The 18,539-nt window shown below is 35.6% G+C and overlaps 1 protein-coding gene and 1 pseudogene across 1 annotated transcript; both read left to right on the top strand.

The window, feature by feature from the left end:
• Positions 1 to 684: 684 nt before the first annotated feature.
• Positions 685 to 2,363, top strand: LOC117724693 (olfactory receptor 9Q1-like). Its single transcript, XM_034524628.2, has one exon. It carries the CDS (start codon positions 1,072 to 1,074, stop codon positions 2,095 to 2,097), a length of 1,026 nt encoding a protein of 341 aa, XP_034380519.2. The 5' UTR covers positions 685 to 1,071; the 3' UTR covers positions 2,098 to 2,363.
• Positions 2,364 to 15,369: 13,006 nt separating this feature from the next.
• On the top strand, positions 15,370 to 16,313 carry LOC117722836 (olfactory receptor 9I1-like; annotated as a pseudogene).
• Positions 16,314 to 18,539: the final 2,226 nt, after the last annotated feature.

Here is an 18,539-nt window from a genome sequence, read left to right as displayed (position 1 = left end):
ACTCAGCAATTTCTATTAAGTAGCATTTTAAGGTTCGAAATAGAAGTAGAAAACCTAAAAATAATTTATTAAAGCTATTGATTTTTAGGTGCACTCAATTCAATTCTCATGTTTAGCATGTTGTTCTGGTTTTGCTACTGGAATATAATCACAATACTGTTCTGTATTTGTAATATATTACATCTTATTTTATAACTTCATTTTATAAAGCATATTAAGCTCTTACTGAGTGCTTAACTTGCAGGGAACAATCACTCTTTGGAGAAAGAACAATGAAGGTACCCTTATTGTAAAATCTGTGATCCAAGTAGCCATTTGATGGTAATGTAAGCAGTGGGGAGGACCCTGAAGAGAGAGAAAAGGTAAGGTTTTCAAGGTAGAGGTGATGTTCTGCCTAAAGTATAGTGATATCAGAGAAAGGAGGACTTATCAATGCTACCAATAATTTAGTATATCTGGAGAAATTGTGGTGGAATGAGTTAGCATTATATGTGTTAGGACTGGTAAACAAATAGGTGTATCAGAAAATAAGTAGTGGTATTATTATAGGTAGTCTCAGCATATTGAAGAGGCTAAATAATATCATGGGATAAACCATGATCAAATTAAAGTTTTATAATAACAACATTTTAATTGATATCTGAATTCAAAGAATTGGCACTAGTTGATAAATTGTTAATCTGATTCAGGAGTAAGGAGAACAGTTAGTTCCTTGGCTGTCAATTTAACCCAGATGTGAGATGAAGAAGGTAGAAAATAAGGAAGAATCATGATCATCAATGAGGAAGAAGTCCAGAGTCCTGAGATGGTCAAATGCATGGAAGGATAATGACCACAGATCAGCTGTATGAGCTCTGGTTGAATGACAGGATTCATACAGCTACTTTGCATTTCAAGGAGGATTACACAGTCTCTTGGTTTACACACATTCACATGTGTTTTATTTTCCCCTCAATATTCTAGGATGACTACTACAGGCAACTATTTTGAAGAATAACTCTCTTGAAGTCAAGAATTAGTTAGGATCCATCATTTAGGAAATCCCCTCTCTAGTACCTGTTTTCTTTCTATATGTTCAAATGTATAAACCATTCTTGCAGGGGCATCCTATATTCAGCATCCTGTCTTGTTTCTTCTGCTCTCTTAAGTACCACTGGCTTCATGGTCAAGGTGAACCTCACGTTGGTGACAGAGTTTCTCCTCATAGCATTCACCGAGCACCCTGAATGGGGCCTTCCTCTTTTCCACCTGTTTTTATTTATCTATCTCTTCACTTTGCTGGGGAACTCAGGCATTATTGCTTTGATCCGCATGGATCGCAGGCTGCACAGCCCAATGTACTTCCTTCTAAGCCACCTCTCTTTCATGGACATCTGCTACTCCTCTGTCACTGTTCCTCAGACAATGGCTGTGTTGTTGGAACATGGGGCAGCTTTATCCTATGCACGCTGTGTGGCTCAGTTTTTCCTGTTTACTTTCTTTGGATCCATCGATTGCTACCTCTTGGCTCTCATGGCCTATGACCGTTATGTGGCCGTGTGCCAACCTTTGCTTTATGTCACCATCATGACGCAGAAAGCCCTTCTAAGTTTTGTGGCTGGGGCTTACACTGCTGGCCTCCTCAGTGCCTTGGTGAGGACAATCTCAGCATTCACCATCTCTTTTTGTGGAAACAATGAGATCGACTTTATTTTCTGTGACCTTCCTCCTTTGTTAAAGCTAACCTGTGGTGAAAGTTACATCCAGGAACTGGTGATTATTGTATTTGCCATTTTTGTCATCCCTGCTTGCATGGTGGTGATTGTAGTTTCTTACCTGTTCATCATTGTGGCCATTTTGAGGATCCCTTCAGCAGGAGGCCGGGCCAAGACCTTCTCGACCTGTGCCTCCCACCTCACTGCGGTGTCACTCTTCTTTGGCACTCTGATTTTCATGTATCTGAGAGATAACTCTGGCCAAGCCTCAGAAAAGGATCGAGTTGTGTCTGTGTTCTACACAACAGTAATTCCCATGTTGAATCCCCTCATCTACAGCTTGAGGAACAAGGAAGTGAAGGAAGCACTAAGGAAATTCCTCAATAGAGTCAAGACTTGCTAACCTTTCCTCACCTTAAGAATCCAATGCAGAATCTATTATCAAATGCCAGCAATTTAGAACTTTTTTTTAAATCTACACTATACCCAATATTTAAGTGTGGATATCATGATACATGGTTTTATAAAAGTGAGAATTTTTAATTCCAGGGATAGACAAGAAGAAATGAGAAGTTTAGCTGGAGAAGAGGTTTGCAATCTAAATGTGGCAGGGCTCACTAGTCTCTGTGATGATATAACAAGATTATAATTTTTTTGCAAAATTTTTTTTAAAATGTAAATAAACCAATTTATAAATTTTCCTATTAAATTGTATATGTTTTATTCACTTTAACATAACTTGCAGAAAACAATATTAAAACACAATTACTATGATCTCCAAAATCATATTTTCATTTTAGATTCAAAATTTAGAATGTATTTACATTTTATTTTAATTTAAATAAAAATCTTTTGCTACATGCTGCTATGTAGTCCACTTTGACCTCAAACTCCATGTATGGAAGGATGATCTTGAATTCTTGATCTTCCTTTCTTTATTCTATTATTACTGTGATTAAAGTTCCCTGCTACTTACTGGGTTTATGCAATTATCAAACCTAGGACTTTGCACTTGCAAGGAAGACATTATCCTTCCTGAATGAGTTAATTCTTAGACTTATATGACATTTAAAAGATATTTTACATATTTATTTATTTATTTATTTATTTATTTATTTATTTATATGTGTGTGTGTACATAGGTTTGTATGTGTGTGCATTTGTATGTGCATGTTCATGTGCATATGCATGTGTATGTGTGTAAGCCAAAAAGGGCTATCAAGTGACCTCCTCTATTACTCTCTGCTTATTTATTTGAGATGCAATCTTTCACTGAACTCAATTTTGCCATTTCTGGGTTAGGCTGGTAGTCAGGAAACACCATTGATTTTCTTGTCTTCTACTCTTGGAGGTGTGATTGCAGCATTTATAGAACCCTAGGCTTGCTATATGGGTATTAATGCCAATTGTTTTTTTATGTTGGTGTCACGCTGAACCATCTCTCCAGTACCACAATTTATTTTTAGGAGTGTTTTTCTTGTTCCTTGAAATTTTTGAGGAGATTGTATTAAATACCACATTTGGTGATAAGTACAAGAAATAGATCCTTGTTGTTTTAAGCCACTAAGATTTTATATGATTCATTTCAGTGACATGGCCTGGTATAAATTGTCTAAAACATATAGTCTCTTGGGAGATGTAAAAAAAATGGATGAAGACTTTGGGAGATTATCTAGAATGTGCCTCTGATATATATGAAAAAATAGTTTTTAAAAATTTATTCTTCTCTCATGAAATGCATTCTGACTAGCTTCCCCTCTTTCATTATTTTCCATTCCTGAATACCACCTCTGTCACCTAGATCCACTTCTCTTCCATTTTTCTTTAGAAAAGAACAGTTCCCTACCCTAGAATATCAACTAAACAGCGCATAAGAATAATTTTTCATTATTTCTTTTGCCTTGTATAATTGAACATATCATTTATGATACATGAAATCTTAAATACTTTATGTAAACAAATATAAATTACTTTTATTATTTTATTTGTATTCTTATTATTTTATTTGTTTACATTTCAAATGTTGTTCCCCTGTCCAGTCTCCCTTCCACAACCCCCACACTCTTTCCCTTTCCCTTTGCCTCTACAAAGATGCTACCACATCCATCCACCCTCTCTTGCTCCATGCATCTACTATTTCCCATTGCTGGGTCAACAAGACTGAGCAGGACAGTGTCCCCCATTCCATCCGTGGCAGATGAAGTCATCCTCTGCTACATATGTAGTGGGGTGATGGACCTACTCATGTATATACTTTTTGGTTGGTAGTTTAGTTCATGGGAACTCTAAGAGGTCCACTTAGTTGATATTGTTGTTCTTCCTATGGGGTTGCAATCCCATTTAGCTCCTTCAGTAATTCCCCTAACTCTTCCATTGAGGTCCCCAGGCACAGTCCAATGGTTGGCAGTAAGTATTTCCATCTGTCTTAGTCAGGTGCTGGCAGAGCCTCTCAGAGGACAGCTATACCAGGGTCCAGTGTGCAAGTACTTCTTGGCACTGGCAATAGTGTCTGGGTTTGGTATGTGTGGATGGAATGGATTGGATGGTAGAGCAGTCTCTGGATGGCCTTTCCTTCAGTCTCTGCTCCATTTTTTCGTCCCTGCATTTTCTTTAGACAGGGACTATTCTGGGTAAAAAAAAAATGAGACGGGTGGGTGGCCACATCACTCAACTGGGGGCCATATCTAACTACTAGAGGTGGTCTCCAGGTTGTATATCCCATCTGTTGTGTATTTATGCTAGTGTCATCTCCGTTGGCCCTGGGAGTCTCTCACATTCCTGGTTTCTGGGACTTTCTAGTGGTTCTTCCTCACCCCTATTCCCCTCCCACCACTGCTATTTAATTCCATTAATTCTCCTGGTTCTCTGGACTTTTCTCCTATCTTTTTACCATATCTGGTCCTGCCCCCCATCTATTACCTTTCCCTCCCCTCTCCCACACAGCTCCTTTCTTTCCTTTGCCTCCTGTAATTATTTTGTTCCCCGTTATGAGTAGGATAGAAACATTCACACTTTGGACTTCCTGTCAAGCTTCATATGGTCTGTGAGTTGTATTATGCGGATTTGGAGCTTTTAGGCTAATAATAACCACTTGTCAGTGAGTGCACACTATGTATGTCCTTTTGAATCTGGGTTATCTCACTCAGGATATTTTCTAGTTTCATCCATTTACCTATAAAATACATGAAGTCATTGTTTTTAAAAGCTGTGTAGTATTACATTGTGTAAATGTTCCACATTATCTATATACATTCTTTTTCTATCTCTGTGAAGAATTGAGTTGTAATTGTGATGGAGATTACACTGAATCTGGAGATTGCTTTTGGTAAAATGACCATTTTTACTATGTTAATCCTGTTGATCCTTGAGCATGGGAGATCTGACCATCTTCTGAGGTCTTCTTTGATTTCTTTCTTCAGTGACTTGATGTTCCTGTCATACTGATCTTTCCCTTGCTTGGAGAGTTACACCAGGATATCTTACGTTATTTGTGGTTATTCTGAGGGGTATTTTTTCCCTGTTTCCTCTCTCAGCCTGTTTAACCTTCGTGTAAAGGAGAGATACTGATTTGTTTGAGTTAATTTTATACCTACCCCCTTTTCCGAAGTGGTTTTTTTTTTTTTTTTTTTTTTTTTTTTTTTTGTTAGAAGCAGGATTTTTCTTGTAGAATTTTAGTGTAGCTTATGTATACTATCATATCATTTGCAAGTAGTGCTACCCTGACTGCTTCCTTTCCAATTTTTATCCCTTTGACCTCATTTTGTTGTCTAGTTGCTCTGGCTAGAACTTTGAGTACTATCTTGAAAAAATACTGAGAGAGTGGCCAGCCTTGTTTTGTCCATGATTTTTGTGGGATTTCTTCCAAGTTTCTATTTAATTTGATGTTGGCCCTTTTTTTTTTTTTTTTTTATTGCTTGTATTATGTTTAGGAATGTACATTGAATTCCTGATCTATCCAAGAATTGTAACATGAACAAGTGTTTTATTTTGTCAAAGTTTTTTCAGCATCTAATGAAATAAATGATCATGTTCATTTTTTATTTAGGTTTGTTTATATAATGGTTTATGTTGATGAATTTCTGTATATTGATGCATCCCTACATCCCTGGGATGAAGCCTACTTGATTGTGTTGAATAATGGTTGTGATGTGTCCTTGGGTTCAGTTTGCAAGAATTTTATTGAGTATTTTGTATCAATATTTATAAGCACAATTGTTTCGACATTCTTTTTCTTTGTTGGGTCTTTGTGTGGTTTAAGTATCAACGTATCTGTGGCCTGATAGAATAAATTAGGTAGTATTCTTCATGTTTCTATTTTGTGGAGTAGTTTGAGAAATATTGGTATTAGTTCTTTGAAGGTATTATTGAATTCTGCACTGTAGTGAGCCGCTGTTTCAGTGGCTACACATTTGCATTTTTCAAGATGGCGTTGGCCTCGTGTTTCCCCAGCAGTAAACAATTATCTGCGCAGTTGCTAGGCTGATAGGCGTGCCAAAGTCACTGCCAATCCCGAGGCATAATATTGGGTGGTGAGCGAACAGCCAATCAGAAGTGAATACGTCACTCTAGATTTTCCAATTTTGTTGAGTTTAGGCTTTTGTAGTAGGAGCTGATGATTTCTTTGAATTTCCAAAGTTTCTGTTGTTATGTCCTTTTTTGTTTCTGATTTGTTAATTTAGATACTATGCCTATGCCCTTCAGTTAGGCTTGGCTAAGAGTTTATCTATCTTGTTGATTTTCTCAAAGAACTAGCTTTTAGTTTTGTTGATTCATTGTATAGTCAGTTCTCTTTGTTTCAAATTGGTTGATTTCAGCCCTGTGTTTATTTCCTGCCATGCACTCCTCTTGAGTGTGTTTGTTTTTTTTCCTAGAGCTATCAGATGTGCTGTTATGTGGCTAGTGTAGTATCTCTCCAATTTCTTCATGAAGACACTAAGTGCTATGAATTTTCTTTTTTATACTTTTTTTTCATTGTGTCCCAAAGTTTGGATATGCTGTGCTTTCCTTTCCATTAAATTCTAGAAAGCCTTTAATTTTTTCTTTCTTTCTTCTCTGACCTAGTTATCGTTAAGTAGAAGTTATTAAGTTTCCATGAGTATGTGAGCTTTTGGTTGTTTTTGTTGTTATTGAAGACCAGTCATAGTCCTTGCTGATCTGATATAATGCATGGGATTATTTCAATCTTCTTGAATGTGTTGAAAGTTGTTTTATGTACAATTATATGGTCAATTTTACAGATGGTACCATGAGGTGCTGAGAGGAAGGTATATTCTTTTGTTTTAGGGTAAAATATGCTGTAGGTATCTGTTAAATCTAGTTGATTCATACCTTCTCTTAGTTTTATTGTGTCTCTGTTTAGTTTCTGTTTCCATGTTCTGTCCATTGGTGAGACTGGATTGTTGAAGTCTCCTGCTATTATTGTGTGAGGGTCAATGTGTTATTTGAGTTTTAGTAAAGTTTCTTTTACAAATGTGGTTGCCCTGTATTTAGGGCTTAGATGTTCAGACTTCAGAGTTCTTCTTGGTGGCTTTTTCCTTGATGAGTATGAAGTGACCTTTCCAATCACTTTGGATAAATTTTGGTTGAAAGTCTATTTTATTAGATACTAGAGTGGCTACTCCAACTTTTTTTCTTGGGATTATTTGATTGGAAATTGTTTTTCAGCCTTTTACTCTGAGTTAGTGTCTGTCTTTGTCACTGAGATGTGTTTCACATACACAGAAAAATTATATCTCTATCTCTATCTATCTATCTATCTATCTATCTATCTATCTATCTATCTATCTATTTGTATATAAAATCTCTAGTCTGTTAGCCTATGTCTTTTTATTGGGGAAGTGAGTCCATTGATTTTGAGAGATAGTAAAGACTAATGTTTGCTTGTTCCTGTTATTTTTGTTGTTAGGGGTGGCATTATGTTTGTGTGGTTTTCTTCTTTTGTGTTTTTTTTTTTTTTTTTTGAGTTGATCAATTTCTTAGTTTTCCTTGGGTGTAGTTTTCTTCATTGCGATGGAGTTTTCTTCCTATTATCCACTATAGGGTTGGACTAATGGAAAGATATTGTTTAAATCTGGTTTTGTCATGGAAAATCTTGGATTCTCCATCTATGGTGATCGAGATTTTTGCTGGGTATAATAGTTTCAGCTGATATTTTTGTTCTCTTAGTGTCTGCATGGCATCTGTCTAAGACCTTTTGGTTTTAAGAGTCTCTGTTGAGAAGTCTAGTATAATTATAAGTCTGCCTTTATCTTTTATTTGGCATTTTTTTCTTTCCACTTATGATACTCCTTCTTTGATCTGTGTATTTAGCGTTTTGATTATTATGTGCTGGGATGAATTTTTTTCCTGCGCCAATATATTTGATATTCTGTAGGCTTATTATGCATTTATGGCCATGTCTTTCTCTAAGTTAGGGAAGTTTTCTTCTATGATTTTGTTGAAGATGTTTTCTGGCCCTTTGAATTGTGAGTCTTCACTTTCTTGTATTCTTATTAGTCATAAGTTTGATAGTATCATTGTGTACTGATTTTCTTGGATATTTTGGCTTAGGACCATTTTGTACTTTGTATTTTCTTTGACTGTTGTGTCAAAAATTTCTGTGGTATCTTCTATGCCTGAGATTCTCTCTACTGTCTCTGATATTCTGTTGGTGATAGTTGCAACGGTAACTCCTGTTCTCTTTCCTAGGTTTTCAATCTCCATAGTTGTTCTCTTTTGTGATTTCTTTATTGTTTCTATTTCTACTTTAGATCTTGGACAGTTTTGTTTAATTCCTTTATCTGTTTGATTGTATTTTCCAGTATTTATTTAAGGGAGTTATGTGTTTCCCTTTTAAGGACTTCTACCTGTTTTGCTGTATTTTTTGAGGGAGTTATTTATGTCCTCCTTAAGGTCTTCTGTCATATTCATGAGGATGATTAATCTATTTATGATTAGGTCAGAATCTTACCTTGCAGGTTATTTAGGGTATTCAGGGCTTCCTATAATGGGAGAACTGGTTCTGATGGTGCCAAGTGGCATTGGTGTCTGTTGCTTATGTTCTTGAGCTTGTGTCTCACAATCTGGTTATTTCTGGTATTACCTAGCCTTGCTGTCTCTGACTGGAGCCATTTCCTCCTATATGCCTGTGAGCGTGGTTATGATGGACATCCTGGTAGTCAAGCTTTCTCTGGTTGTTAATAATCTCATTACCATGTGTTCTGCTTCCTATTTTTCCTCTTCTTGGTCCCAAATTCACACTGTACTTTGTATATGTCTAAGAAATGAACAAACTCTCACCACTGAGTCATTTTAATGTTTAGTTTCAGAAAATGGCAACAAAGACTGTCAAAAATTCCATTGACAGGTGTCTCATTAAATGGTCAGGAGTTATAATGTTTCTTTGGCTGCCTCTGTTATGTGCAATACATACTTATGCCAGTTGGGATCTGCTGTTGTAAATCTCTATCTTGTTTGAGTACTTGCTGGTAACGAAAGAATTATCCAAGTGTGATTATTTAGAAAGAAATGAGGTACATGGTGTCTGTGAGAGTTCTTTCTACTGAAAGATCTCTTAGACCTCAATAGTAAGTGCATACATGTAAACAGATCAGAGAGGGAGAAGCAAGATGCTCTAGTAATCATCTGTGTAGTGGAGGAGGCTAATCACTAAGAATCAAGTATGAACAATTGGCACCCAGGGTAAATTGACTGATTCTAACAAAGTTTGTGGATTTCAGAGACAAGAAAAAGACAGGAAATGGAACAGAGAAAGGTGACTACAGACACCCTGGAACTGTATCCTCTTTAAGCCAAGGGAGCAAACATGGTACTCAGAGAACCACATGAAGTGTGTTTTAGATCATTCCACACTTAGTCTCTCCCAACTCAGTAGTCACATCTCCTTAGTAAATGTGCAGGAGATGAGGCAACTGAGTTTTAGGTCCATAAATGTAACTTTACAGCAAGACTAGGGATGAATGCTGTGAAGAGATATGGAAAGTCCTCATCTGAGCTCCAGAAACAGCACTGCACTTCAGTAGCAATTTGGTCAGAACATAAGTCACTGCCAAAAAGTTCATTTCCTCAAAGTGTTGCTATTGAACTGTATGATGAAGAATGCTTAGGAGTTTCCCTGTAATCACAAAAGGTTTGTTTTTATACTGTAAGGTGAGTAGAGAGGATAAGACAGCAGTGATTTCCAAGGTGTATTCTCTCTCCAGAGATTAGTTTTCCCAGCAGCCCCAAAGTCTGTCTCTGGAGCTGATCTGTAATCATGTGAACTCTTTTTACTTTGTTACTTGCACATAAACAATCCCCAAAGCATGTTTATATCATTCATTTGTTTTGTAGGAAAACATAAAAATCCATGAGTTACATTGAACTATGTGAGTGATCTTAGTTAGATGCTTTGTACAGAGTGCTTTAATAACATTTATTAATTTGAATTCCAAATCTGTAAATCAACCAGATTATTCTACCAAGTGATTATCACATAGCTATTGGCCCTGAAATCCTGGAAAGATACTGGCTTCTAAATAAGGAGTACACAAACCAGAAAAGGTGAGCTAGGAGAAAATTTGGCCTTGAATATTAGAAACAGTCATGTCCTGTAACCTTATTCATCCTAGAAGTCTAATAGGTAAGATAAGTCACTTTTTTGAAACCTTTGATTGAAACTAAAAATACATAGTTTCATGCAAATGAGGTTGGTATTAAACTACAGAATTTGGATACAAGATTGCCTTGTAAATTATGTTTGCTGCATTCACCCACTAGGGGGAACCAACTTCATGCATTTGAACTCTGTGTATTAAGGGAGATTTGTGAGGCTGCAGATCATTTCACTGATTAGCCATGGATAACTTATTTAACTACTTTGAGTCTGAGTCACCTCCAGAACAAAATAATTCTTTTATAGGATCATATGTGTAAGACAATCCAGTATGTGCCACACTGTGGTTGGTCCAGAACTGTTGTTCACCAAAAACCCACCCATGTTTGGGAAAGCAATATGGCCTGAATGAATTCAAAGGGACTCTGAGGACCAAGGTAGAATCTAAGCAGCTTTTTTTTTTTTTTTTTTTTTTTTTTTTTTTGGGATTCTATGCTTAGAAATGTAATTAAATATCCGAAACTCAGTTTATTCATATCTAAAATAAGGCCGATTTGTGCCACCTCATAATGTTATTACCCAGTTGAATGTCCTTGAAGCAAAGTAAGAGCACAACACATATGTAGAACACTTTTGAGACATTAATTCCAGAAATGAGGGATTTATCATTGCTGAACTTTGTTTTTATCAATGATACTCATTCTTTGAAAGAAAAAGAAGAAAGCGTTTGAGATAAGGTTATAACATAAAGTACAAGATTGTGGACCCACACTTCTCTGGAGCATTATTCTTGGCTGAGACTTTTCTTTTTTTCCTAGAGATATCCCAGAGACCTCATTGGCTTCTCTGCTCTGTGCTATAATAAAAGCACATTGACAGGTAACATTGTCAGTCCATTGTATTCTAGGCTATCTTAAAATGTCCATTAATCTTGTGGTTACCCTCCATATCTGGCTCTTATATGTTTTCTGCTCCTTGTCTGAAATCATTTTTGGGAGGAAAGGGTGTGTAATATAGATCGGAGATTAATGCTTGTGAATTATGAAGTTTCTTATTTTTTGTACATTAACCAGTTTTAGGTCTCCGTGTTCAACATTTTCTACTGAAAAAAAAAAAAAACTTAAGCTTCAGAAACAATTGGGAATTGATAGATGCTAGGAGAGGGACAGTCAGTCTTTACACCATGCTCTAGTCAAGGCTGCATATTAAAGAGTAGATATGCAGCATAAAGCAGACTTGATGGGTTTAAACAAGAAAGAGGACACATAATAGGATAGGCAGGAGGAAGTGTAGCTCTAGGAGGAGTTGGAGTAGGAGGACAAATGTGATCAAAATGCATTCTAGAAATTCCTCAAATTACTAAGAAAATCTGTTCATAGCTGCAAAATATTTATTTCTCTTTCATAAGAAGCTTTGTGTTCAAGGAGGTTGTTGTCTCCCTCTACTCTGGCCACAACTCAAGATGGTGGTTCCTGAACACCGTTTTAAAATAACATTACATAAAGTTTGCTCATACTATATAGGTTCTTCAAATTTCACTTCTATCAGATATGAAAATTGTCCTTACATGACATAATCAAGCCCTGTTAGTTTTTAATTAAAAAATTCTTAGTTACTGATAAATTGCTTATATTTGCTTCTTAGTTAAGCAATTTAACTGAAGACATATCATGAAAGACACAGGGCAACTGAGCCTATACTACCTCATAACCATGAAAGAGAAAAAAAAACCCACATGTATAACAAAAATTCAAAGTCAATCTTAATTATTATATTTACTTAATGATATTTGAAAAGTATATGTGTGTGTTTAAGTTTTTGACTCATCTATGCAGATAATTAAGTTTTTGTAGTTAGAGAGGTACAACATGGTAGAAAGTATACATGGTTTTGCACTAGGATGTTCTATGTTCAAATATAGGATAATGAACAAGTTCTGTAGCCTGTCTGGCTTCACTCTGTCCATAAAATAGTCTTGTCTATTCCCAGCATGAACTTCTATTGGAAATAGGCTAGGAGAGTTAATATGATGTGGTTTGGGGGAGAGTGTGTGTGTGTGTGTGTGTGTGTGTGTGTGTGTGTGTGAGAGAGAGAGAGAGAGAGAGAGAGAGAGAGAGAGAGAGAGAGAGAGAGAGAGAGAATGTCAGTGCAGCCATATCTCCACACAGTATAATCCTGCTTGCTCTATGTTTAGGTTCTTGGAACAGTAAAACTCTCACAATGATTCCACAAACCAGTCATGAGACAGAAATTGAACTTATGCAGTTTAAGAATTAGAATGGTGAGAAGAATGCTAAAAATTAGCCAAATTCCTTAATTTTTGAAAATGAAAACTATTAAATTAAGCACAGGGAATACTTTCTTTACTGTGAACATAAACACATAGGACAAAAATAGTGAGACAAAAATTTCCCTATTGTTATAACAAATAAAATTTTGATTTGAAAAATTGTTTTACTGACCTAATTTTGATATTCAGGGATTTAAATATAAATTCAAGGACTTGAGATAGAAAATTACAATCTGAATTGGCTGATAATGTGCTGTCAGGATATTTGGCAAATGGTTCAAGAGGACCAGTATAGGTCAATAGAATCAAGAGTCTCAGATGCAGGCCCTGACTCTGCCTCAAGCTAGTTCAGAAGAATTTTTATATATGGACTCAACATTATGTCCATAACTAAGATTCATGTTAAACTTGCAGTTGTTTGTCAAGCATCTATAAAATATTCAAAACAGAATGTTCTAGAACAGTAGCAATGTCTTTGAAAGCTTCTGTAAAGATCCAGTGAAGGGGAACCTGAAGGTGCTTTTATTAAAATCCAGACAGTACTCATAGAATGGTCAACAATGAAAATGCGCTGTGATATGAATCAGATCTATGTTATGTGAAAACAAGGTAATTTATGAAATGCAAATATTGCCATGACTCAGTGTATAAAAAATTAAATTCAATTTTAAGTGATCCGTATAGTACAGTAAAGTATTCATTCCCACTAAGTTCGAAGATTCTCTAGAAGTAACAGAAGCCTAGCAGATCATCCTCTGTGGCCTAAATTACACGATGATCATTTTAAGGTATGGTATATTTGCAAGAATAATAAAGAAATATCAGTCACTTGTAGACAAAATAACTACTCATAGACAAAACATAGAGGATTTTTATAAACTAGCAAGTACTGTTACCTGAATGCAGCAAAAGAATCAAAGTTGTTAAAATGAAATAGAAAGTAAACGATTGGAGAATATTTATCTCATTTAGTGATAGTACAAATTTTGTATTAAATATTGAAATAATGATGTATAGATAAGTATATATGTAGAAAACATGTCTTATTTAAAGATATATTATGAGCAGTATAGTAGAAATTTATGCAAAAAGAACACATTATTTTCAGAGGTAGAAATCAGTAGACATTACCTAAAGTTGACGAGTACAATGACAAAAATAATAATGGTCTTTCTTTGTGCTGAGCAATGCTTTACTCTCCTTTCAGTATTAAATTATTTAGCATTGACAATACTCCACTGACATAGGCATTTATTTTCATAAAATGGATATAAAATTATGGCATATGAACATATATTTAAACACACATATTATACATAAACACATATATGTGTTCATATGTGTTATATCATATGCAATTGTATAGTTTAATGTATGCTTGCTATATTATATGTATATATGTATACACATATATTGATATTCATGTATATGTATATAACACATACACACACATATATATTTATACATATACACATACATATACATATATGATTTTAAAAAGGGACTTCAAGGCAAGACAATGGTGCCTAGATGGAGGAGAGATTTGAAGAAAGAAGAGTTATGGTGAAATAAAGCCAAAATATATTTATTTTCTCTGATATTTGAAGCCTATATTCAAAGAGAGTACTATATAAGGGAAGGTGGGGAGTAGCACGAAAAGGACAGGGAAGAATATTGGATGATGTAACAACAAAGAACAACTGTAGACATGTATAAAATTGTCACAATAATGATAAAGGAATTAGCTGGGCGGTGGTGGTGCACGCCTTTAATCCCAGCACTTGGGAGGCAGAGGCAGGCGGATTTCTGAGTTCGAGGCCAGCCTGGTCTACAGAGTGAGTTCCAGGACAGCCAGGGCTACACAGAGAAACCCTGTCTCAAAAAAACAAAAACAAAAACAAAAACCAAAAACCAAAAAACAAAAAAAATGATAAAGGAATTAACAATAAAAATGAATGGATAAATAAAGTAATAGAGGCACAATAGGAATAGATAATGTGAGCCAAGGTGTAGAACTAAAGTATAGGAAGATTATGACTTTAGTGTTTAAATTTCTGTGCTATATACTAAAAATATTGACCCACAACATCTTAAATATTATAGACTTTGAAGTAGAGTGGTAACATCTGAAGTTGAAAAAAGTCATTTTTAGTATTATTTGAATAGGCAATAGGCTTGACTATGGTATAATAGCAAGAAGAATATATGAATGCATATAATAATGGATTAACCAGCACAAAATAACAGGGCAATCAACTCCCTATTTTTTTAAAGGGAAGAATAGGTTAAATTGATTTGAGTATAAGGGCAGTTTAGATCAGTGTATGGAAGTGAAGGAGAAATGGGATTCAGTTTCAAGGGAAGAATGAATAGGTGGGACTAACTAAAGATGAGGAAGCTCATGCCTCAAGATGGGGAAACTCATGTAGACAGTGGCTGAACACATACTGGTATGCAGCAAAAGAGATTCCTGCCTGCAATGGGATTGGAGTGCAAGCACAAAGGGGGCATCTTTATTCTCCCCAACACTGAGGATTAGCTTTCTTGTCCTCACAGGAATTTCCAAATGTAAATGAGAATTAATTTGAATCAGAAATAGCAACTGAAAGCCACCTTGTGCTCCTCAGAAATGTTGAAAAAAATGAGGCAGATTAACTAATTCCTGAAAAAATATCTTATATGTAGACAAAAAGCAAGCTTAATACCTACTACAGAGACAAAGAGTGACCTTAAGTATTGGAATCTTTACAATACATTTTTATCTTCTAATGAGTAAACAGTCCACACTGAATATGGACAATAACAACCTCACCACAGTAACTGAATTCATTCTTATGGGCTTTACTGACTATCCAGAGTGGGAGATTCCTCTTTTCCTGGTGTTTCTCTGCTTTTATCTGGTCACCATCCTTGGAAACTTGGGCATGGTCATTCTTATCTGGATGGATATCCAGCTTCAGACTCCAATGTATTTCTTCCTGAGTCATCTCTCTGTAATGGATGCCTGCTACACCAATGTCATCACTCTTCAAATTCTGGCCATGCTGGCCACAGGGAAAGTAGTTATCTCCTATGACCATTGTGCTGCCCAGTTCTTTTTTTTCACCTTCTGTGCAAGTACAGAATGTTTCCTGTTGGCAGTGATGTCCTATGACCGCTATGTTGCTATTAGCAATCCTCTGCTCTACACTGTGGCCATGAGTCCTAAAAAATGCTGGAGTTTGGTACTGGGAGCCTATATATTTGGGTTATCTGGGTCCATTCAAAGAACCACATGTACCTTCTCCCTCTCCTTCTGTGAAGACAATAAGATCAACTTTTTCTTTTGTGACCTTCCACCCCTGCTGAAGCTGGCCTGCAGTGACACAACAAATGCTGAAATTATAATTTTTTGTTTGGGAATTTTGTCATCTTGGTGAATGCTTTAGTCATACTCATTTCCTACCTGCTCATCATCAAGACAGTCATCATCATGAAGTCTTCAGGTGGCAGAGGTAAAACATTCTCCACATGTGCCTCCCACCTCACTGCTGTGGCTCTTTTTTTTGGGACCCTCACCTTCATGCATATAAGAAATGGTTCAGGGAAATCTCTAGAGGAAGATAAAGTTGTGTCTGTCTTCTATACTGTGATCATCCCCATGTTGAACCCTCTGATCTACAGCTTGAGAAATAAAGATGTTAAAGCAGCCTTCAGAAAGCTCACTAGCAGGCTACAGGTGTTCCAGAGTGTATAAACTGAGTGAGATTACCTCTCCTTTATCAGTTTTGTATGTATATCGTTCACATCTAAATAGATACCACTAATATATGTATGAGTTACTCATGAACAGAGAGAGTGCTTCCAAGTTGCTCCAGGAAAGACTTGTCTTAAATTTTATATTCAGCAATTGAAGTACACTTTTCCCTGTCTGTCTCCTAGAGCTCTCACTTACCGTCACTTAGAGGAGGTTTAAGGGATCTTCTGTTTTTTATTCTAATTTCTGGCACAATTTTCATCTTGTCTTTGTTGCTACATATATTAATGTAGTTCATGTGTCAAATATTAGGACTCCTTTGAGTTGAGCTGATTTGACTCTTTTGTTTCTTTTTTCATAGTTTTTATTTCATGTGTTTGGTTGTTTTCTCTGCATGTGGCTATGCATGGGTGTGTGCAGTACCCTGTGGGGAACAGAAGAGGGCATCACATCACCTGGGATTGGAATTACAGATAGTTGTAAGTTGCCTTTAGGTGCTGGAAACTGAACCTGAATCCTCTGTAGGATCAGATATCTCTTAACTGCAGATCCATCTTTCCATCTTCCAATATGTCTTCTTTACTCAGCATATTGCTTTGTGCACACAGAATTCTTAATACCTGACTGTCAATTTAAAGACATGAGTTCTTTTCCTTCCATGTGGAAATAACCATAAAATTAGAATTTATGACTGCCAAGTTTTCTGTTGATTGATTCTGTGTTAAGCACTTGGCCCATGTAAAGCTAGTAAACATTGCAATCTGTTTTGTGAACACAGAAACAAAAAGAGATTCAGACTTGGGAAACAATTGATCCAAGCATAGAATATATAAATGGCTAGTAGAATTAAAAAGAACATTTTAATTTTCATAATAATCAGGACTTTCACCTTAAAACTTTAAGTTGCTAACTGACTTTATGAAAATTAAAAAGCATCATGTCCTCATACTAACAAGAGTGTTTATACTGGTGAGTACAAATTGGTGGGTTTAATGACTATATGAATAGTTTGATATTTTCACATGAAAACTCCAACCACACAATGAGTAATATAGCTGAACCAATGACTTGAATATGTACTAAAAAACAACTCTTAGTCAGGATCATTAATATATGGGTACTTTTTTTCATAGAATGTTGCTGTAGGAACTCATCACTCAGAACATTTTCCTTCCATGTTCATTCTCCCACTTTTGAATGTGCATTCTTTGGTTGGAACGAGATGCCATTTCACAATATAAAGTGACATTGATGATTAAAGCAATGTATAGGTGGCAATAAAGCAGAAAAAAACAGCGATTTGAGATATCCCCTTCTCTTTCAATATAGATATATAGAGACTATATATTTCTTTCTTTCTACTACTTTAATTTTACTCTGTAGTGTTTGGTATTTTCACTCAATCCAACACTATTTTACATGTTTCATTTTTTTCAACAACTCTTTCATCATTTAATAGTATGTTTTTAATCTTCATAAGCTACTGTATACTCTGTGGTCTTTTATGTTCCTGATTTATAGCTTGATTACTCCACTGTAATCGTTACACAGAATACAAGTAAATATTTCACTAGTTTCCTCTATTTATCAGACAGTCCTAATAGGTCATCTATTTAGAGAATGCTCTTTAGTCCACCAAGAGGAATCAGAAATCTGTAGTGTTTTAATGGAGTGGTATGTATGTGTTTAGTAAGTCTGTTTGATATAATTTGTCTTTTTGTTAAGATATTTTTGTTTATTTTTTTCTGTGTTGACATGCCAATAGGTTTAAGTAGAGTTTTGAAGTCAACTAGTATTATTTTGACTTTACACCAAGTAGTATTTGTGTTGTCTATGGGTACACTCACATTCAGTGTGTATATATTTAACCTTAAAATGTCTTCTTTATGGATTGTTCTCTTAATTGATCTGAAGTGATTTCTTTTTTCTGAATTTTTGTTTGAAGTTCATTTTTCCAGACAGTAAAATCAAAACAGTTGCTTGTTTCCTAAATCTATTTCCTTGGTCCAACTTTTCTGTCATTTAACCCTAAAGGCAATGAAGAGATGGTTGCTACTGTTTTACACAGTTTGATAGTTTGTGTCTTCTGACTGGATAATTAAGAAAATTAATTTTCAGAGTTATTATAGGAAGATGTATATTAATTTCTATCATTTTATTGATTCTGTAGAGCTCTGTGTTTATTTCTGCAATATAGGTTTTATTCCATTGTGGTTTGTTCTTTCC

Source organism: Arvicanthis niloticus, chromosome 1, assembly GCF_011762505.2.
Source record: "Arvicanthis niloticus isolate mArvNil1 chromosome 1, mArvNil1.pat.X, whole genome shotgun sequence".
In the NCBI taxonomy this organism is placed as follows: domain Eukaryota; kingdom Metazoa; phylum Chordata; class Mammalia; order Rodentia; family Muridae; genus Arvicanthis; species Arvicanthis niloticus.
The sequence above is the reverse complement of the archived record's forward strand: the minus strand, read 5'-3'. Positions and strand labels throughout refer to the sequence as shown.